The 22,964-nt window shown below is 50.1% G+C and overlaps 1 protein-coding gene across 7 annotated transcripts; it reads right to left on the reverse strand.

Annotated features, from left to right (window-relative positions):
• Positions 1-5,569: 5,569 nt before the first annotated feature.
• On the reverse strand, positions 5,570-22,284 carry MST1R (macrophage stimulating 1 receptor). Of its 7 annotated transcripts, none has more exons than XM_081301868.1 (20): positions 22,097-22,284; positions 20,657-21,938; positions 16,932-17,120; positions 16,724-16,852; positions 16,388-16,558; positions 15,704-15,864; positions 15,177-15,342; positions 14,932-15,068; positions 14,183-14,344; positions 13,994-14,087; positions 13,624-13,833; positions 13,390-13,536; positions 13,145-13,310; positions 12,877-12,978; positions 12,594-12,800; positions 11,870-12,261; positions 11,659-11,768; positions 11,222-11,387; positions 10,672-10,808; positions 5,570-7,324 (listed from the first exon to the last, which is right to left on the reverse strand). In XM_081301868.1, the coding sequence occupies exons 2-20, from the start codon at positions 21,890-21,892 to the stop codon at positions 7,069-7,071; spliced, it is 4,338 nt and encodes a 1,445-aa protein (XP_081157994.1). In that variant the 5' UTR covers positions 21,893-21,938; positions 22,097-22,284; the 3' UTR covers positions 5,570-7,068. The 7 variants fall into 7 exon arrangements, with proteins under 7 accessions (XP_081157994.1, XP_081157993.1, XP_081157997.1 ...); XM_081301867.1 differs by having other exon boundaries at positions 20,657-21,957; XM_081301871.1 differs by having other exon boundaries at positions 11,870-12,051; positions 12,181-12,261; positions 20,657-22,284.
• Between the last annotated feature and the right edge of the window lie 680 nt (positions 22,285-22,964).

Below are 22,964 nucleotides of genomic sequence, written 5' to 3' on the forward strand. Positions count from 1 at the left end.
CATCTGCAATACTACATCTGCACCTGACAATGGGCAAAGCCTGACTCAGCCACATCTCATGACCCCTGGGCCCCCTCCACCTTCCCCTTCCCTGGATGAAAACTTCAATTAAGACAGATGGTTCTGACACAGAGGAGCTAAAATGCTTATCTTCATGCTATGGCCCAGAAAGGTAGCAGAAACCTAAGGGTCTATGAACTGTGCATGTGTGTGCATGCACTTGTGCACATGTATACTTGTAGAATATTATAGCTTCATTAATCTCTGAGAGCAAGAGTTGTCTTTTTGTGATACAGGTGCTAGTAGTTGCCTAGAATGCCTGTGCAGCATCAGGGCTGGGCTGTGCCTGGGAGGGCTGAGGAAGTAGAGTGGTGCCCCAAGAGACCCCTGTCATTCTGATTCCTGAACCATCCCCTATCATCTCCTACCTCTACAACGTAAGGCATAACCCTCGTTTTCAGGGCTGGAGTCCTTTATGAGTAATGGCCTGAGGTCTTCTGGAGGAAAAGAGCAGAGCCAATTGAAGGTTCTGGTCCAAAAAGGAAGGCCCAAATGAGGCAGCCAAGAGAGACAAGATGCTACCTGGGAAGCAAATACAGCTTATAACAATAACAATGACTGACACTGTCACTGGAAACTGAGACAGGGAACCTGCCTTGATCCTGCCTGTCCAGATTCAGCTGCTTACCCACGTAAGAAATAAGCAAACAATACAAAAAGGAAAAAGGAATTTTATGCAGTTTTATTGGTCAGATCCTCCTTCTGTGCCAGTGCAAAGCAGAGAATATGTAACCCATCCTTGCAGTAATTCAATGAGCTGGGCACTATTGTACCTTTATTAAAGATAAAGAAATCCATGACCAGAAAGGAGAGAGAGGCCTGTTCTTACTATGGTAAAGCCAGAATCTGCAGCCAGGCCATGAGGCTCAAGACCCATACTACAGAAACCTATGGTGCAATGACTGAGTGCCATGCCAAAGCCACAGACATGGGTCCTGCTTACATGCCTTCCTTCTGGGTGTTACAGCCCCAAGACGTGTCTTCCATGGACTTTCTCCTCCAGATAACTTAGCAGGTAGCTCAGGTGTTGAAGGGGTATATTCCTTGTTGATGCCACTAAGCCAGCGCCCTCCCAGGAACCTTGTGGTACTGAGTACAGGCCAGGTGTACATCCCTTTGGGCCAGGCTGAGTCCTTGTACTTAGAATTCTTGGCTGGAAAAAAAACCCATTCCCATCTTATCCAGCTGAGGGGAGGAGCAGCAGGCAGGTAGAGAGATTCTTAGTCTAGGCCCTTTCTTCCCAGACCCTGGAGAAGGTACCCCTGTACCTTCCCCCCACACTTGTTTTTAAATAGTCTCTCACCAGGAAGAAGGGCTTCCAATTCTATTTCTGATTCTGGGAAGTGATGAGGGCCATGTGTTGCCATGGCAACCTAGAACCCCTCCCCCAGGATGAGCCCATTCCTCAGACTGAGGGCTGTAGGGTGAAGAGCGGGTAGCAAAAGGAGCTGGAAGGAGCTCCATCTGAGGGGAAGATAGGATGGAGTCTCTCCTGTGAGGGGAGTACTGGCATTGCCTTCCTCCTTCCACTTCATCTATCCCTCCTGACAGGCTTGGGGGAAGGCCCCCACCCCTAGAGAGAGAGTTGAGTCCCTATAGAAAACCATTCTCTCCTATAGATCAAGCTGAAATCTTGTCACCTAGAAGGCCTTGGGGATGGTGAAGAGGCAGCAGGAAGGGCATCAAGGACGAAGCACAGCCAGGCACAGTGGCACATGCCTCTAATCCCAGCTTCTCAGGAAGGAAGATCGCAAGTTGGAGAGCAGTCTGGGCAACTTAGCAAGATTCTCCAAAATCAAACAAACAAACAAACAAAGAGGCTCAGGGATATAGCTTAGTAGTAGAATACTTGCCTCATACAAGTGAGGACCTGGGTTCAATCTGGGTTGGGAACAGATTATTATTTCTACCAGCGAACACGTAACCCAGCCTTGCAGTAATTCAATGAGCCCAGCACTATTGTACCTTTATTACAGATAAGGAAATCAATGACCAAAAAGGAGAGAGAGGCCTGTCTTAGCTATAGTAAAGCCAGAATCTGTAGCTAGGCTATGAGGCTCTAGACCCATACTACAGAAACCTTTGGTGCAATGAGTGCGTGCCATGCCAAAGTCACAGAGACATGGGTCTTGCTGGAGGGGAGATTACATGCCTTCCTTTTGGGTGCTACAGCCCCAAGCCCCACATCCAAGCTATGTCTTCCATGGACCCTCCTCCTCCAACTTAACAGGTAGCTAAGTTATGGCCTACTGGATCAACAAGGCTTGTTTCACCAACATAGACCTGTTTCTGGCTCCCAGGAGGAAGCTAGCTCTATTAAGTTTCCTGTTCTGCACTTTTACAGTCCACCTCCCTTCCATTCTCTGTGTCCTGAGAAGACTCTGGACATTAGGATCAAAAGGAATCTTCAAGGGTTCCAGTGTAGTTATCCTGTTGATAATGGATCAGAAAATAAGACCTGTTTCTCCAGAGGTCCATCAGGGCTTATACACCAGCCCTTCTGCTCCTGAGGAGGGAAGCATTCCAGTCAGGAGCACAACCTAGATCCAACCCTTTCTCAATACTCAGGAAACTGAGGCCCAGCATTGTGCCTTCCTCTCCTGATCGCCCTCCCAGAAGCTACCCAGGAGCCCTAGATCTCCTGCTTCCCTGAAGTTTCCCTTGGTCATGATATACCCATTCCATGGAGGTAAAACTATTTTGTAAAGGAGGTAGCTCCTCTTGCTCCCATGCCTCTCTGCCTGACCCAGAGGATGATAGCCAAGGACAAAGAATCCCATCATCCCTAGGGGAACCTATGGCAGGGTGAAGGGAAATAATCCACTCCTAATCTGTGATGTAGAAGGCAGAACCTACTAGTGCCAGGAGGATACAGCTTCTGAGCTCTAAGGCACAGGCAAATTTAAATAACAGATGTTTAAACAACCTTCCTTGCAAACCGTCAGTGCAGTGACCCCTCTGCTGTGATGTGTTGCAGCTTAAAAATAGCCTACAATGAACCGCTCTGAGCCCCAATTGACTCAAGCTTACGTAACTCTGCATGAAAGATGGCCAGCTGCACCAGTCCAGAGGGAGGGCAACAGCTCAGCCTCCCTGATTGGCTAGGTAAGTTCCTTACCCCCTTGGGAGCGGCCCCCCAACAAAGAGGAGATGAAGAAGTACTGCTAGAAGCACACATTTATTTCATGACTGCTGGGAAGAGACCTCCAACAACATCTGCAGAGGGAATGTGAGAGGAACTACTTTCCTTCAGGAACCATACAGAACCCAGGCCGGATAGAGGGTATAGGAACAGATGAATGTGTCAGAGAGATCGGGGTACAAGTTCATGTTGGCAGGTGATTACAGCTGAGCAAAAATATTTGTTTTCCCCTTTGAAGAGGAGGCTCCCTGACTTGGAGGTACTTGTCAGCAAGACACATGCTTGGCTGAATCTGTCACTGCTATGGAGCCCAGGGGTGGAATCAACCTCTTTGGACCCTCTAATTCTCCATGTCCCACATCCCAGGAGGGACCCATGAGGGAGGGGGCACTGTCTTCAAAGCTGATAGGATCCTGTGATCCTGGCCACCAGCTGCTTCAGACCCCATTCCCTCTGCCACCTTTCCTGACACATCTCAGATCTCAAATGCCCAGACAATGACAGTCTACAAGAGTGTGCAGGTGGCTAAACCAACCTGAAAGGGAGCAGAGAAGAGAGGTAAGGGTGCCCCTGGCATAGGGAGCTCTGGTGCTCACTGATCCTCCTGCCTCTGCCCATGCTGAGCCCTACCAAGGAGTCATCAGCTTCCTTCAACTACTTCCAATTGAGTTTAAAATAGGACCAGTGCTGGGCATGGTGTCACAGGCCTGTAATCCCAGTGGCTTGGGAGGCTGAGACAGGAGAATCAAAAGTTCAAAGCCAGCCTCAGAAACTGTGAGGCATTAAGCAACTCAGTGAGACCTTGTCTCTAAATAAAATACAAAATAGGGCTGGGGATGTGGCTCAGTGGTCAAGTGAGTACCCCTGAGTTCAATCCCCAGTTAAAAAAAAAAAAAAAAACAAAACAAAACAGGACCAGTCCACAGAACAATGGTAATGGGCTTGGAGTGGGGCTGTACCTGGCCTCAATTGTGACTCCCAGAAAACCTCTGGGACCCTGGAGAAATTCCCTGACATACTAGGGCTGAGACATATGGGTATCTCAGGCCAGACTAATGGTTCTCCACCAAAGCAGGTCAGTCTATCCTGTGTATACCTCTCTAGGTGCCCGATGACAGTAACACAGACGTTACAGTAACACAGATGTTACTGCTTTTTCCCCAGTCCCGCAGCCCCACTAGACTACTAAGGAGGGAGATGAGGCAGAGGGCCAGTACTAGCTCTTGGTGGAAAGGCTGGATTCTAGAGCCTTGGGAAAAACAACTTCCTACCCTATCCTCACCTATTGGCAAGCCTAGGGGCCACCTGCTGTACTGGAACCACTATTCAAGCCTTCCCCAGGGGACAGGCAGCCCAACCTATCCCAGACTTGGAGGACACTCAGAAGCCCCCTGGTCCCCCTAGCCCATCTGAGGGCCTAGAGTTGACCCTCTCTACCTATCCTCCCTGTCACCAATAGCCAAGTCATCAATTTGAAACCCTAAAATAGTTCTTAGCTCACAACATTCTGGATGCACTTGCAACTATCAGGTGACCCTAAAAATGGAGTTCTGAGCTTAGGGGCTGCAGAAGTTTGGAGTGGGGAAGCTGTGCTATAATCTTGTACCATAAGCGGGGCTGGGGATATAGCTCAGTTTGTAGAGTGCTTGCTTTACATGCACAAGGCCCTGGTTTCAATCCCCAGCACCAAAAAATTTAAAAAAAAATAAAAATAATAATAATCTTGTACCATAAGCACCTATTTAACTGGAGCCCCTCCCTGGAGCCAGAATTAGACTCAGAAACAGACCAAAAATCCCCACATTAAGGCTGTGTAAAAAATATCGCACCCCTTAAGCTCTCTTTTTCCTTTCTTGTCTAGGTCCCCTTTCCATACGAAGCTCCCCTCCTGGCCAGAGACCCCTTCTTCTCTGAGTCCCTGGGCCTTCTCCTCACTGCCTCCCTGCCTCACAACTGAGGGCTTAGAGTTTTGAGTGACTTTTAGATCCTCGGGATGGATTAAGAAGTAAGGACTGGGGGCTGATATACCCATTCCATGGAGGTAAAACTATTTTGTAAAGGAGATGGCTCCTCTTGCTCCCATGCCTCTCTGCCTGACCCAGAGGATGATAGCCAAGGACAAAGAATCCTAAGAGACTACTAAATGGACTAAGGGGGTGAGTTAAGTACACAAGCATGCAGCAGCTAGTGTACCACTGAGCTCAGTGGTAGAGTGCTCGCCCAGCACATGCGAGGTGCTGGGTTTGATCCTCAGCACCCCATAACAATAAATAAATAAAATAAAGGTATTGTGTCCAACTTCAACATTATATATATATATATAAAGAAGTAAGGATTGCAAGCTGGAGGGATGGAGACAGTCCTTTCCAACTGGTACAGGGACACAGCTGTGGGGTTGCTCCAGGATACTCCACTTACTTCTCTCCTAGCCTTGATTAAGACAACTATCACACACACACAGTGACCAAGCATGTAAGGCCACAACCTCCTTTATACCCGTGCTGAGAGGCATCAGAGGTATAGCCTATAAATAGGCAGACTGTTCCCACCCACCATTAGCTCAAAAAGCCCCTCATTTTTGGGCCCCTGCATTCCAGCAGAAGAGTCCCATTTTACAACTTACCAACCTATCCTCAGGGTCCTTCAGGTCCCTAGGTCTGAGTCTCTGGCCTGAGGTTCTTATTCCAAGGACCAGAACTTAACAGGGAGCTCCTGACCCAAACCAGGGTTCCATGTGTGACAGGGCACAGAGCTGGGGGTACAAAGAGGGGAGCTGCCCCAGCCCTTAGGGTGATCTAGGGTCCTAAGTAACGTGATCTATAACCTGAGACCAGACACCCTGGTACTCCAGCTCCCTGAAACTGGGCCCAGCTGTCTGTTCAGCAGTCAGGGCATCGGGGAGGAGCAGGAGGAGGAGGAACAACTTCTAGAGGAACATGCCCCTCTAGTGGCTATTGTGTAGTGGCCTTGAGGAGTATAAATAGCTTGGGCAGTTTGTGCTTCAAAATTGGCTCAGGCCTCTCTGCTGGTTCTTCTTTCTCAAGGTTGCAAGCACAATGCTGGCAGGTTTGGGAAGTGGGCAAGTCTCCATGTCCTGATTATGTGTATGTATATGGTGGGTTGTACTGCAGATGTAGAATGGGACCCTGAAGAAGTGCTGGGGTGGGGTGGGGTGCAGGCAACCTGAGCCATGGAAGAAACCATACTAGCTGCTGCATGCTTGTGTACTCAACTCACCCCCTTAGTCCATTTAGTAGTCTCTAGTAATCTGATCTGTGCCTTGCTTTTAGCTCCCAGTGCTTGCTTAACCTCCATTGCTTCTAGAGCCTTCTGGCTGACCAGCCCCTTTCAAGTTGAAGGGTCTTTGTTATACTACTCACGTTACCCAAAATTCTTTCCCCCCAACTCTGCTTCTGGCTGATATTCCCCACTTGATAAGGCCTCAGCAAAAATATCACCTCCTAGGAGACTTCTCTCACTTCTATTAAGTCCTCTTCTCCCTCATATCAGCTTCCTATTTTTCATTCACAGCATTTACCATAATTTGTATTTGAATATGCATTTATTTTTTTTACTTCAAGGACTAGTGTCTCTGTGGACACTGCTGAGTCTATGTGCCCAGCAGTCAGGATATACAACAGGCACTCCATAAATACATACTATAGAAGGATCTTCCTCACTGGCTCACTCTGTTGAGGGAGGGACCTAATGTGTCTTATTCCCCTCCCATGGTCTTAGAAGGTTAAAGGGTAGAGACAAGGTGGAGGTTCAATGCTCTCTGGCCTGGAATGGCCCAGAGGCAACTTGGGATTAGGCTCAAAGCTGCTAAGCAGGTCCAGCCCCTGTGGAACTTCTCAGGGATTAGGTCAAGTGGGCAAAGGTGGCTCTGAGAGGGGCCGGGGCCTCAACATGCTCCTGTGCACAGGTGGGGATTGTAGCTGTTCTGGAAGCACATTCACCTCATCCAATGCACAGGGACCCAGATTCACATAGGCTGCAGACAGCTGCACATAGTGGTCCCCAAGCAGTGAGGCCACTACCTGTTCTACTTCCACCACTAGTGCTCCAAAGGTAGGTCGTGCTGCCGGGTCCACCTCCCAGCATTGTTGCATTACTTGATACCTGTAAGAGAAGGGTAATGTCAAAGGCAGGGTCACCCCTACCCAGGGAAAATGCACAGCCCACCTGCAGTTAAACCCTGTCAGGCCAGAGAAAAGGACATGTGACAGGGCCTACTGTCCTTGCCCAGTCAGGGGCAGTTCTTTGCTGCAGTCCTACCTTCCCATCCTGGCAAAGGGCCACCCTGTTTCAGAGGTTAAGAGCTTTGGTGCCTGTAGACTGGGATATATGATCTTAGGCAATTTAGCAAGGCCTTTCTATAACTCTGAGTTCTCCTCTGTTCACAGAGAAGTAGGGGCACAGGGCAAGAGTGCCTGTGAAATTCTTAGCTAGGGCCACCTCACAAATTCTCATGATTATCTTCAGATGCATTGATTGACTGACTGACTGATTGCAAGTAATGAAGATTGAGGATTGAACCCAGGGTGCTCTACCCCTAAGCAACACCATCAGCCCTATTTATTTTACTTTTTATTTTGGGGGATACCAGGGATTGGATCCAGAGGCATTTGACAACTGAGCCATATCCCCATCCCTATTTTCTATTTTATTTAGAGACAGGATCTCACTAAGTTGCTTAATGCCTTGCTTTTGCTGAGGCTGGCTTTGAACTCAAGATCCTCCTGCCTCAGCCTCCTGAACTGCTGTGATTACAAGCACAGACCACCATACTTGGCCAGTCCTTTTTATTTTTGAGACAGGCTCTCACTAAATTGTAGAGGCTGGCCTCAAACTTGCAATCCTCATTCCTTAGCCTCCCAAGTCACTGGGATTACAGACATGTGCCACTGTGCCTGGCCCCAGCCATTTTGTAGTTTTTGAGACAGGTTCTTGCTAAATTGCCTAGATTGGCCTTGAACTTGAAATCCTCTTGCCTCAGCCTCCCAAATTGCTGGGGTTACAGGTATGAGCCATAGTGCCTAGCTCCCCAGCTCATTTCGGAGAAACAGTCTTGCTAATTTGACCAGATTGGCCTCAAATTTGTCATCCTCTGGTCTCAGCCTATTGAAAAGCTGCAATTAGGGCTGGGGATGTGGCTCAAGCGGTAGCGCGCTCGCCTGGCATGCGTGCGGGTGGCCTGGGTTCGATCCTCAGCACCACATACCAACAAAGATGTTGTGTCCGCCGAGAACTAAAAAATAAATATTAAAAAAAAAAAAGAAAAGCTGCAATTACAGGCATGTTCCATTGTGACTGGCTTTCACAAATCTTCCAGGAAGGAAGTAAAATGGAGATTAAAAGTCCTGAAAGAGGGCTGGGGATATAGCTCAGTTGGTAGAGTGCTTGCCTTGCATGCACAAGGCCCTGGGTTCAATCCCCCAGGCACTGCAGGAAAAAAAAAAAAGTCTTGAAAGAGGAGTATTTGGGACAGTAACAGTATTTGGGCACCATTGTTCTGCAGTAAGGGTTTACCTGATGGGTCAGTCTCAGAGCATGCCTCATCATTTGGGGGAAGTCATCCTTGCTTTAAATGGTAGTCTAAGTGCCCTACACATAGCATCTCATATATGCCTCAGATTCTTTATAAGAGTGGTACTGTTGGGGCTGGGGTTGTGGCTCAGTGGTAGAGAACTTGCCTAGCATGAGTGAGGCACTGGGTTCAATTCTCAGCACCATATACAAATATATATATATATATATACACACACACATATATATATATACACACAAATATATACACACAAATATATATACAAATATATATACATATATACAAATATATATACATATATACAAATATATATATATATATATATTCTTTTTTTTTAAAGAGAGAGTGAGAGAGGAGAGAGAGTGAGAGAGAGAGAGAGAGAATTTTTTTTTAATATTTATTTTTTAGTTCTCGGCGGACACAACATCTTTGTTGGTATGTGGTGCTGAGGATCGAACCCGGGCCGCATGCATGCCAGGCGAGCGCGCTACCGCTTGAGCCACATCCCCAGCCCCTATATATATATTCTTAAAGGTATATATATATATACCTTTAAGAATGGTACTGTCATCATCCCCACGTCACAGATGAGTAAATCACAGATGAGTAAATTGAGGCCCAGTGAGGAAAAAGGGCTTGCCTTAGTGTAGAAGACACTGTGGTGTGCCACCCAGCTCCCCTTCATTCTTCCAGAGGCTGGAAGTGCTATCTGCAGATGACTCTTGGCTTACGCCCTCCCTAGGAACTGATACTAAACAGAAAAGAAATGCCTCTCCCAAGCTCACACCCCCTCATCAGGCAGCCTGTGACCAGTATTAATTAGTGCCTTGTACAAAGATCTGGCCCTTGGTTTCAATTTCAGAAAATTCTGAAGGGCCATTCCAGCTCAAGCAGTCCCATGGATGGGTTGCATGTAATCTCTCCTGTGTCTGTCCAGTTCTGCTTCCCTCACTGCAACCTATCAAAGAAAACTTGTAGAGAAATCTCTACCTGAGTGTGTTCAGGCAAGCCACCCCAGATGCAAGTAGGCAGTGAGATAATTTCCCTTACTTCAAACCAAATGCCTCAGTGCATTGGATAATAAAGATCAAGCCCAGTGAGGCATGGTGACACGTGCCTGTAATCCCAGCAACTCAGGAGGCTGAGACAGGAAGATCACAAGTCCAAAGCCAGCCTCAATAACTTAGTGAGGCCCTAAGCAACTCAGCTAGCTTAAAGTAAAAAATAAAAAGTGCTGGGGATGTGGCCCACTGGGTAAGCACCCCTGGGTTCAACCTCCCAGCCCCTAGCATTAAAAAAAAAAAAAAAAAAGTCAAGCTCAAGAACTGTGAGGAAGGGCTACTCACACCCTTTCTGGAGCCCAGCCTGGAACAGGATTTCTCAATGCCTTTCACCTGGGGTCTGGTTCTTCCTGTTCTAACCACATAGATCTGAACATAGCTGAGACATGCCTGTTGCTTAGGGAGCCAAACCCACCCTGTAGGCACTGATGACAACACAGCTGCTGCCATCCCTCTGGGAATGAGGAATCTGAAACTAGATTGAGTGAAAAAAAAAAAAAAAAAAAAAACCCTAATCTGGAGATGCAGAGGGGCCAGTATAGGAGCCTGAAGGTTAAGTGAGTGGAAAAGATGGAAAACAAGCCCCCTTGGCAGGAAAGCGGGGAGAAGAGCAGGGAAACCAAACCACTGGCCTCAACCCAGACTGAATTGGAATGCTGTTACCATGGCAACTGTGAGGTCCTTTCAGCATTCTGCTCTGCATGGGGGTGGGACCAGTCCATAGATAAGGAAACTGAGGCCCAGAGAGGCTCCCTTTCCAGAAGGTCAGTCAGAAAGCCAAGTAGAAACTGTCTCCTCCCCTCCACCCCCATCTCTGGAGCACAGCTTCCACCTCATTGCCAGTTCCACATACTCACAGAGAATTGGGACAATACTCAGGCTGGGGCAGACGCCGACCCTGGGCCAGGAAATGAATGAGGTCAAAAGGGTCAATGTGGGGGTATGGTGGGGCACCCCGTGTCAGCAGTTCCCACAACAGCACACCAAATGACCACTGTGGGAGGGAAGAGAAGAGGGCACTCAACTCTCATCCCAAAATGGAGGCAGGTGGGTTCCCTCCTCTACCTCCCAGAATCCTTCAGCTAGAAATATAGGACCCACCCTCTACTTGGAGCTTATTTCTCAAAACCACAAAAGGTGTGTCCCCTTCCTTCTCCCACTACCTCAGACTTCCTAGAGTTGGAGCTGGGCAAGCTCTGAATTGTCAAAGCCAATGAATTTACAGCCTCTTCTTGCCCTGCTGGGTGTCAGGTTCTATCTCACATCTGTCCAAGAGGTGAACAAATGAGCTGTGAGGGTTGCCCAACCTGGGAATTCCCTAGGCTTGAATCAGGTAGAGCTGAATGGGAAAAGCCCAAGTGCTCAGGACATGGAGGCCCCAAGGACCTAGGGCACATGAGGCCTCACCACATCAGACTTGGTGGTAAATCGATAGGTCTGAAGGCTTTCCAATGCCATCCACTTGACAGGTAAGCGAGCATGGCGTTGCTGCTGAACACTGTAGTACTCCTTGTCCAGGACATCACGGGCCAGACCAAAGTCAGCCACCTTTACTGTGAATGATTCATCCAGCCTGGGAGGGGGAAATCACACTTAGAACTGACTCCCACCAGGCTCTGAATCCATCTGTTCCAGGGCCTTACAGAATTTCAGAGCCCCACTACCCAGTTCAAATCTGCACTGGGCAGGGCAGACAAAAAAAAAAAAAAAAAAAAGGTCCAGACCAGGAAGGACATGCCCAGGGCTTTACAGCAAAGCCTGGAGTGGGCTCTTCCCTGAGGTGGCCTTGTGCAGCTGCACACTCTCATGCCCTGACCCTTTGCTTCACCCCAGCTGCAGCTCACATGCAGTTCCGAGCAGCCAGGTCCCTGTGTACAAACTTCTGCTCTGATAGGTACTCCATGCCTCGGGCTACCTGCAGGCCAAAGCTGATGAGGTCCTTCACAGTGGGGTTCTGGGGGCAAAGAGTATTTGGTGAGCAAGAGCAGAATAGTTCCATTTGTAGATGCTGCCCAAAGCCCTGCCCCCTAGGGCAGCTGAGCACTGAGCACTGACCCGCTGAGGTGACCGGATGAACTGAAGCAGGTCTCCATGGCGCATATAGGGCAACAGCACACGGGGCAGCCCCTCAGGTGGCAGCATGATACCAATGAGAGCCAGAACATTTGGATGGTGCAGGCCGCGCATGAGCAGTCCCTCTCGCAAGAAGGCTTCTACTTCCTGAACCTCTGTGATGCCTGTAGAATGGCTTGGGTCAGGCCCAGTAGTCTCCTGCTCGGGATCACTTAGATGCCAACAAAGCAGGAAGAAAGACCCTCCTACTCTGGGGCTCCTCTCCCTGCCCATCCAACCTTTACCACACTTACGATTCAGCGACTTGATGGCACAGTGGATACGATTCTGAGCCTCATCTGTGTACTCTCCATGGTAGACAACTCCAAAGTGGCCTTATGAGAGGGTGATGGTGAGAGGGTTCCCAGTGCCCAAGCTAACAGCACTCCCTTTCATTGGCAACCAGACCTCAGACCAACAAACAGGCCAATCTGACATTAAAAATAAGCAGCAGCCACATGATGGCAGAGCCTGAAGCTCTCCCATGCCCACTCCAGAACCCACTGAAAATTAGGATTTTTTTCCTAATCCTCATTTTACAGATGAGCAAATGGAGGCTCAGAGAAGTTAAATGGTATACTCAAGGTGACACAGGTTGGTGAGAAAGCAGAGCAGAGCCCATGTCATCTCAGGACTCCTCTGCCCTAGCCCTACCTGGCTTTCATACCTTTGCCAATGACTCGATCACTGTGGGTGAGTACACGCTCATGGGGGATCAGTACATCCTTGACCTCAGCCAGGAGTGCAGAGTCCAGGTCCCTGAGCTTAATGGACTCTGTCCGCAGCAGTGGGACACAGGACCCATCCCTGTTGTCCAAAAAGGATTCTGCATGGACCCGAGTGGTAGAATCAGGACTATCAATAGCAGAGAGTTCTGTGGGGGAAAGGGAATGAGAGAGAGGTTTGTGGGGAAGGGGTGGCCCTAGCTTCTATCTCCTCCTCCATCTCACCAGGGCCATGTCTATAGTCAGAGCCTAAGTGGAGCATAGGCAGGAGCGTGGGTCCATTGGTCCGGTCCAGGGATGCCAGGTCATCGAGGTTGGGAGAAAGAACTGTGGAAAGACAACCTATAGTAATCAGCTTTTTCCAAGCTCCTGGTAGCTGACCCCAACAGGGAAGTATGGGAGACCCCCAAGATCTGGGCAGGCAGAGGTGGGGACTTGGAGATGCCACTATTTGGGAGTAAGGGCTAAGTCAGGATTGAAATGGGGAGCTCACCCAATTGTTTCCTCCGCCACCAGTAGTTGAAAACTAGCACAGTGGCCATTGAAGCCATGAGCAACAGCAAGGCGAGCAAGACAATAAGGAGTGTGTTCTGTGGGACCCCTTTTGGGCCTGGCTGTACCACTCTGCCAAGGATGTGACACTCACCATCCACGCAAACCTGGGGGCAGATGATATCTCAGGCCCAGCCTTAGGAACTCAACCCATGTTTCCTGTGGAAGACTAGCAGAACTGCCTACCTGCAGTGGGGCTCCATCCTTGCCAAGTTGTAGGTAGGTGGGCAGGGGACAGACCACCACGTCCCCCCGGAACTCGTGCTGGCAGCTCTCACCACCCACGGTCACGTTCACACTCACGCAGTCAGCCACAGCACCCAACCCAATATACTGCAGAGACAGTCATGAGGACAAACCAGTGGCCCAGCCCTCCACCTCCTAATCTCCCACTATCCCTTCCCCATCCTCCACACCTACCTCAAACTTAATAGTATGCTCTTCAGGCTTCAGTGGGGCTAGTTCAGCACTGGGTAGACTGGGTGGGGGTAGGAAGCGAAAGCCTGGCAGTGTGAAGCCAGCAGCTCCATCCCCCCAGGCACTCAGATTTCCTGTTACCCACTCCTGGTGGCCTCGGACCACATATTCAGGCAGGCGGCATTGATGCTGCTCTGGAAATTGCCCCTCACACTGTTGGGATGCACATGAGAATGGTTAGGCAGGTGCCCCACTTATGGCTGCCCCAGTCTTGTCAGCCCAGCCCAGCGCTAGTTTTCAACTACTGGTGGCATAGGACTGGAGCTCAAGGGATTGGTTCAGCCTTTCTCCTTCCAGTCTAGCAGACACTCACCCTGTTCTCCACTGTTCCTTGCCCATCATGGAATGATAGCACTAAGTGCCATGCTGAAGTCAGATACTGGCCATGGATAGTGACATGGGAGCCTCTGTGAAAGACAGCAGGATGGTGAGTTTGGGGTACTTTCCAAACCTGGCTCCCTCATTCCTCAGAGGCCAATTTGAGCAAAGAAGTAGCACTTACGGGTATCCACAGTTAGGGCTGATGTTCAGCACAATGGGGTCTTCCTGGTAGTGGAAGGTCCAGGAGCCAGGCACCTCAGCACCTCCCACCTGCAGGCGAAGGGGTACTCTGGCCGTGGCAGCCCCAGGGGGTGTGGCACATAAAATCTGCCCCTGGCTGACCCTGTAGGAATGAGGGATTGGGCTCAGGGGTACCCCCCTTATGACAGACAGGCTTACCTCCTTCAGGGTCTACTAATCCCTCCTAGTTCCTCTGTTGATTGTCTCCCCCACGTGCCCACACCCTCCATGGATCTGTCTGAAGATGAGTTGGTCCCAATAAGACTTCCAAAAGGGCAAGGAGGAAACAAGTCTATTAACCGGAACTAATAGACTCTGATAGACTCATTAGCATGCGCGTGCTCTTGCTTTCTCACTCTCGCGCGCTCTCTCTCTCTCTCTCTCTTTGGTAGTGTTGGGGATCAAACTCAGGGACTGTATGTTTGTGTGCCCAAGGGGTCCAGCTCACACTCAAGTTCCTCTACAAAGGAACAAATGTTCTACAATTGAGCTACATCCCTAATCCCAATGATAGGCTCTTTTGCCTCTGGGATGGAGGGGGCAGCAGATCCTTATTCCTGAAACTGTCCTCCAAACTGACCATGTGACTGAGCTCTCTTCTCTCCACCCAGACAAGATTTAGGACCCCACCTGCTGGCTCCCCTGGATGAGTCCCTGTGACCTCCCATCACCTTGCCTGATAACCCTTACCGTTTCAGCTGGCACTGGGTTCCATTGACCAACACAGCCCGGCTGGTGCCTACAGACAGGCCCTGGCCTTCAAGAGTGAGACAGGTGCCCCCTGCCCGTGGGCCAAACAGGGGTTGTACTCTTTTCAGCACTGGCTCCTAAGTGGGCATAGAGGTGGCTTAGCTGGAACAGGACTCCCACTCCAAGCCCTTCCCTTCTGGTACCACCCACTGGACAAAGGCACAGATAGGGCAAAATGTCCTTACCACAAAAGAGAAGCCTTCCAGCATGGAGATGCCTTCTACCCGGAAGTGCTTTCCCGGTGGCATATTAGTCACAATAAGGCTGATGTTGGTAGTTCCTGCTGCCTGTGTGCCCAAGGGGTCCAGCTCACACTCAAGTTCCTCTACAAAGTCCTTCCGGGGCACTGGACTAGGATGCCAGGGGACCCTTGAGGTCAGCCAGGAATCACACAGACCTGCCTGTATACCCACTACCAGTAACAGGGTTCCTCTGAGCCTGAGGATGGTGGTTCTCCACCCATGCCTTTCTCTAGGGCAGGTAAGATTGCATGGGGCAGGAACTAAGTTTGCCTAGTCCATGACTAAACCAATGGGTAGGCACATGCAAGTTCAAAACAGGATAGAGATTTCTCCCTAGACACAAAGCAACCAGACCCATTGCAGCTTACCCCATACCCCCTTGTTCCTGATAAGCAAAAGACAGGGTCTCACAGGAAAAGGGTTACTTGGTTGCTCCCATCGGGGATAGAGAAGGTAGGGCTGGCTTGTACCTGAGGTTTGAGGTGTCCTTAGGCAGCAGGTGGCAGGGACTTTGGCCCACAGTGACCTGATGTGTTCCCTCAGGTATAAGACCAGTAGGATGCAGGTAGAAGTTAGAGCCACACAGGGTCAGCTTTGTGCTGCCCCTTAGGGGTCCACTGTCAGGGTAAAACTGAAGTGGGAGGAACAGAGAGACTGAATTCTTGTGCAGGTTTGATTTCTCTTGGCCTCATCTTCTTCTGCTAGAGTTCCCTGCCATATCCCTTGTTTGCCCCATACTTCAGTCATTCTGGGTCACTTGCTAATCCTCATTCAAAGTTTTTTTTTTTTTTCCCCCTTCAGTATCAGGGATTGAATCCAGGGTGCTTAACCACTGAACCACACCCTCAACCCTTTTTATTTTATTATTTTGACTCAGGATCTCACTAAGTTGCTTAGGGCCGTGCTTTGTTGCTGAGTCTGGCTTGAACTTACAATCCTCCTGCCTCAGCCTTCTGAGCCACTGGGATTATAGATGTGTGCCACTGCACCCAGCTCATTCAAGCATTTTTCTTGCCTACCAAGTCTTTGCATGTTCATCCCTTTGCCAAGAATGCCCTCCTTGGAGATCTGCAGACATTTTGGGCCTGAGCAAGATCATGGTCAAAATTTGCTGACCCCACTTCAGGCCCTGCTTATCCTTAGGGATGTTGTACCTTGGTAAGCACAGGTGGACAGTGATCTTGTTGCCAGGAGCCGGGACACTCCTTCTGCCTGCCGCACATGTTCCCACACCAGCCACAGCCCATGAAATGCTGTGCTTGTAGGCAACGCCTACAAGTGAGGAAATGGTGGCATCCAGGCCCCCGGATAGGTACCTGGAAGACCTTGAGGTGACAAATAGGCAGTTTAGGGATGACTGGAGAAAGGAACTGGGCCCCATAGACCCTCCTATTCCCATTGTAGACTGGGGTGGTGAGACCTGAATGTCAATGCCTCCCGGGAATGAATAGAAAGGCTGTGATTCTAGACTCTGACCATGTCCACCTCACCTGGTCCCCAGAGGCAAAAAGTAGGTGGTCTCCAAGGCGTTTGACATCTCGATGGATGGACTGTCCATTGTTACTCAATGAGAAGTTGGATACATACAGCAAGTAGTTGAGTGATCTGACTAGCTCCACCTGGGACAAGTCAACTGTGAGAAAAATAAGCATGGAGACAGGAACAAAGGGCCAAGGGGTTGTGGAGTGAGAGACTTACCTGTAGGATACGCCCATCAGATGTGCCCATGTGGGCCACTGTGACATTGTCAAGGCGTGTCACATAAAGTGCAGTGACCTGCACTGATCCTAACAGCCCATTGAATAGATCCACACGTGGGAACCTGCGGCTAACCAGCAGAGGGAAGTGGTGGCAGCTGATGTTGGGGCTAGAAGCTTCCAGGACAGGCTGAGGAGTGTCAGGGAAGAGAGAGTTAGAATTTAGCCCTGTGCACTGACCTTTTGGGACCTCAGTCAGTGATCACAGCAGCCCCAAGCTCCCACCCCTCACCTTCCCTGATGAGAGACACCCTGGGCTTGCAGGTTATCTGCCCTTACTTCCCCCACAGGGCTCTTGGAGGTAGCAAGGATAGGGAAAGAAGGAAGCCCAGGCAGGAAGGTCAGCTCTCCCCGACTTTGCCATGTCCATTCTGGCACTTATCGAGTCTTAGAGAATCAATCCCACTACATCCTCACAACCACCTGTAAAGTAGAATCAAACTCAGAGAGGGTTGGCCTCTTGTCCAAGGCTTCAAAACACCACAGGAGAGGAACCATGGTGGAAGCCTGTGCTCTTACCCAGAGTTCTCTCCCACCCCCTGCTGGCTCTGCTGTGCCTCTGCAAGTGCACTTCAGGAAACCCTGTCTGAGCTTAAGTTTCTCCACTCACATGAGGGGTTGAACTCTGAGGTTAATTGGCCAGCACAAGGTTGGTAATATGGTCCTTCTCCTGGAGACTCTAAAGGTCCTCCTGTATCTCTCACTACCTCTGTACAGAGGGAATAAACCAAGGCCCTATGGCTTGGGTGCCAAGCTAGGCCCCAGAAGCTGGGAGACATTACCCTCTCTCAGGGCAGGACCATGAAAGCTTCTGGGAAAGTAGGAAGCCAGTTTATGAATTTAAAGTACTGGGGCTGGGTTTGAGGTATAGGCAAAGCCCAGTGGCTAGCCCCAGGTGCTTATGATTCTTCCTTGCCAGTCCTGAGGACACTCTTTAAAGCAGAAGCCTTGGAAGTCTCCATCAGACCACCTTTCTGATACCTCACTGTTAAGCAAGAGTCCTGGGAATAAGAGTAGGTGCAGAACTGGGCCTAGAAAGCCCATATACCCTAATCTGTAGCCTGTGTATGTAGGGACTGAGACTTTGTCTTTCCTTGAGAAGGAAAGGGGCCTGGCCCTAGCCAGAAGCCTGCCAGGTGTTTCCAGAATGACTCAGAGACAGGTGGGGCTCTGGAGTTGAAAAGAAGCCCCAGCTCAGCCAGGGCCACACCCCTGTTTACTTGTCGGTAGATCCAAGAATTTACCTTTGGGTCATAGGCTTGACTAGGGGCCCCCAGCTCCTGAAAACACTTGCCCTAAGTGTCCAGTGCCCATGGAGAACCCACACTCTACCTAAAACCATGGAGGGTAGGCATAAGCCCTGAGGTACAAAGTGGGTGCTGCCCCAGAAGCTGCAAGCCTAGTATCATTGACCAAATACTGGCTACACACCTCCTGGGAGCCTGGGAAGTCTGTGGGTAGGGCCCAATATTGGTCCTACTAGTGCCTGGCACTGCCTAGTTACTAGATGCTGGGTATATTCTAACCCACTGACCCTAGCTACATTGGGGAGAGGTTTTCACTTCCCAGAAGAAAGAAGATGGGGCCAGGCAGGGCTTTCCAGCCCAAGCAATTAGTATCACCCATAGGGACTCTCCATCCAGATGGAGAGAGACTAACGATTTCCTCTCCTCACACTGGATTAAAGTTCTCTCACCTTCAGGACATTAATAGGAGCTGGAAAGGCAGTCAATTGAAAGTGTCACAACAGGGCCAGGGGCCCAGGATGACCAGAGATTCAGAGCAACTGCTTGGTGGAAGACCACTCATCCAATGTTCCATCTAACCCATATGGGCTGGCTTCCTTCCTTCCTTCCTTCCTTCCTTCCTTCCTTCCTTCCTTCCTTCCGTACTGGGGATTGAACCCAGGGTGCTTAAGCACTGAGCCACATCCCCAGCCCTTTCTATCTATTTAATTGTTTATTTTTATTTTTAATACCAAAGATTGAGCCCAGAGGTGCTTAACCACTGAGCCACATCCAAAGCCCTTTTAAATATTTTATTTAGAGACAGGATCTTGCTGAATTGCTTAGGGCATCACCAAATTGCTGAAGCTGGCTTTGAACTCAGAATCCTCCTTGCCTCAGCCTCCTGAGCCTCTGGGATAATAGTTGTGTGCCACCACACCTGATCCTTTTTATTTATTTATTTTTAATGTTGAAATAGGTTCTCACTAAGTTGCTGAAGCTGGCTTTGAATCTGTGATCCTCCTGCCTCAGCTTCCCAAGCTGCTGGAATTTCAGGTGTGGGCCACTTTGCCCAGCTGGGTAGGGCTATTTCAGTGCCTTTAATGAGTTACTTTTGGTTTTGTTCTCAGGTTTTTTCTTTTTTTCAGGGGACTCCCATTCTAGGGGGGTGGCTCTAGAGATTGAACCCAGGGCCTCATGCATGCTAGGTAAGCACTTTATCACTGAGCTACTCAAAGTAGCATTTTAAGGATTGTCTTGTTTGTTTTTATTCTCACTCCCTGACTCTATGGCTGGACAGAACCTGGGTAAGGTCTGTTGGAAGGATCCCCCATTTTAGCATGGGATGTGAAACCTCCTGTCTGGGGAAGTTATGGTAGCAGGAAATATGGGGTTAAACAATTCCAAGCCCCTCCTAGGCCTTTACTCATCCCCAGATGTTTATAGTTGATTGCACAATATTGGGTTGAGGCTCCCAGAACCTTATAGAGCAAAGTTGCCTTCTCACTGTGTCCAGGGTCCTCCTCTAATCACCCTACAGAGAATGGGTTAATGAAACACAGGCCATACAGGTTTCCCAACAAACCCCCTGACTTCCAAAGCCTAGGAGGTTTCCTGAACATGGTGGGGTCAGGGGTTCTTTAGAAACTCTTGTCCCATGCCCTTAGGAAAGTAGAGCAAAACAAGTGCTCCCATAAGGAAAGTAAAACTGTGTTTGGTAAGCAACCCAAGTCTGTGAATATCTGTAAGCATCTGCCTGTCTGAGAATGTGTGCCTTTATGCAAACTTTTCTGTGTGTGTGTCTGAGGCAGATTGGGCAGATTGGGGGGGATGTTCATCATTTTACCCAGAATTTGGGAACGGTGCTGGCAGAGAGACAATTATACAACCCCATTCTGATGTAACCAAAAAACTACCTAAAAAACAAAACAAACAAACAAACAAACAAAAAACAGAAGCCATGATGGCTGAGACGGTGAAAACACAAAGTGAGGACGTATCAGAAGCTAGCATAGGCTGGGTACAGTGGTGCAGGCCTGTAATCCCAGCAGCTTGGAAGGCTGAGGCAGGAGGATTTCAAGTTCAAAGCCAGCCTCGGTAAAAAGAGACGTGCCAAGCAACTCAGTGAGACCTTGTCTTTAAATAAAATACAAAATAGGGCTGGGGATGTGGCTCAGTGGTTGAGTGCCCCTGAGTTCAATCTTCAGTACCACCACCACCCCCAAAAAAGAAATCCAGCATAGTTGGAAGATGAGCCTCCAGGGGAGCGTTTCTTTGGCTGATTTTTCACACCACCCCAAGCCTGCATGAACTGGGTAGAAGAGAATGCTTCTCTTTGCCTGCTCTCCCCCTCCCAGGTCCTCTCAGTGATAAAAGGGAGCAGCCTATGTTCAGACACCAACAGACTGTTCACAGGTAAAGTCCCCTTCTTTCTGCTTACCGGGTTAGGGCAAAAACTGGGCGACTGGAAGAAGTCAAGGCCTCGTGGGAGGCCAGAATGAACTGGGGACTCACAACAGTGTTCCACACCCTCATCAATTAGGGTGTCCAGCAGGTTGATGGGAAAGGCACAGACAACAGAGTTGGGACCCATGCCAGGACTGCCATTCCTGCCAGTGGTAAAGACTCCAAATAGCACTTCATTGCCCTCGGTGATACTCAGCTCAGCAGCGAGTTGGGTGCCCACCGAAGCAGAGTGGGCTGCCTGAAGGATCGGGTAGGACTGCTCCCGGTCTGGGACCCCACGGCGCCGGCGTTTAGGTGCAAAATGACAGTCAAGGACCAGTTCTCGGTAGTCACTCAAATCTGCCTCCAAGGCATTGAGCCGTGCCAGGCGGGTTTGCAGGGCACCAGGAGAGTCTATCACACTGGAAGGCTGAACAGTCAGCAGGTAAACAAAGGCTCCTGCATGGAAGCTATGAACATATTCTATATGGTAGGAGTCCAAATATTTTGGCAGCACTGACAATGAGGAAAAGCCTGGTTCGAATCCTGAGGCATCTGCCTTGAGGCGCCGGATGGACACTGAGCCAGGGCTAAAGCTGGTAGCCACCTTTGCATCCAGTGAGGATGCCACATAGAAGTAGGAGGCCTGGCCCTGCTCAACCACTGTCACACGGGTGCCCAGTGGGCTGGCCACACAGTCTGGACAATCCTCAGGCCGGTTGTGATGGGCTGAGAAAAGGCAGATAGGCGCTGCCAGGTGCAGGGTTGTCCCATGCATCTCCAGCTCATGCAGAAAGCAGCGGCCCTGCAGGCTTGAGCCACAGCTGACCAGTGCTGGCAACACCGGCTCTAGTACCAGCACCAGTGTGTCTGTGTCATCTGGTGGGCCATGGGGGCCGGGGCCACAGGCCGCACATGTCTGACAGCCAGGATCCCCGGTAGGGCCGGTGGCCAGACTCTCAATAGACTGCAGATTAGGCCCAAGTACATGCAGGTGATTGCGTGTGGCCACAAACACCGCACTCCCATCCCCGCCGCCCTCATAGGTGGCCAAGGCCTGTACCTGGCTGCCAGCAAAGAAGCTGGGCACTACATACTTCACATCAAAGTCGCGGGAAGCAGCGTAGGGTGTGCGAGGGCACTGCCAGTCCCTGTATGACATCGACACCGCAGTCAGCAGCAATAGCAGCAGCAGCAGGAAGAACAGTGGCAGTAGCTGAGGAAGCTCCATCGAGGCGAGCTGGAGCCCGTTGGGGATACCTGGTTTCAGGCCTTGGCTGGGAGCAGAGGTCTGAGCTGAGATCAGCGTTGAGGAACGGTCAGAAAGCTCTTGGATGGCCAACCTCCACCCTGGGTTTCTGTGAAGCCCAACCCCTTCCACTCGGAGCACCTGATGCCAATGTACACACGGCAAAGGAAGGAACAGCTGTCTCACCTGCCGCGGGGTCTGTGGCTTGGAATTACCGCGTGGAGCAAAGTCGACCCGAGGGCGCAGAACGGGTGCGGCTGGGCTGGGGGCGGGGCTACGGGCGGAGCCTTGTTGAAGGCCAGGCTCTCAGCCCATCTGACTCTTCTCAACGCTGGGCCCTACACTTTCTCTTGTGCGTCTATTTCTCAGGGGCCTGTGGGTGGGTGTGCGTGGAGTGGCCTGAAGAGAAAAGAGCAGGCCTGAGCCATTCCATTACATCCCTCCAACAACCGACCATGTCTAAGTAAAAAGTGGATAGGATAACCTGGTTCTTTTGTTCTGGTGGAGCTATGTTACAGCAACACCCTCAGACACTGGTTCCCATAGCCCATCTGGGGGACCTACCGTGTGGGGAAGAGACAGGGATCTTGTGGAGTGCCTCACTTCAAGGGCAGGGACAATCTTTTTAGTTGCCTGCCCTGAGCCTTGTCAGAGGAAAGTAGGTTGTGCCCTGATCACCCAGGGCCATATGAATTAAGGTATGAGACTCATTCCCTGGACAAGAGTCAGAGGAGACTATGTGAAGGTTTAACTCTACCTCTGGTCCCTCCACTGCAGCCTCAGTATGTGGAAGCCATAGGGGGTACAAATCATAAAACTGACCTCTGGAAAGACTCCCCCCAAAGGTTCTGCTCTAGTGCCCCGTGATATGGGGGGAGGGATGGGCTTTGGTTCCCAGGGCTTCTCTAATCTGCTCTGTAAGCCTTTTAGTCTCTGAGATAAGAATAAAGTCCTGGTTAGATGGTTAGCTAGAGTTTTCTATCCAGTCTGTAAATTGGTGGGTAGATCCTAGTTCTGCTTTGCCATCTCCTTCATTTGGACCTCAGCACTGTCT

Source organism: Spermophilus citellus (genome assembly GCF_964194105.1).
Source record: "Spermophilus citellus genome assembly, chromosome: 7".
Lineage (NCBI taxonomy): Eukaryota > Metazoa > Chordata > Mammalia > Rodentia > Sciuridae > Spermophilus > Spermophilus citellus.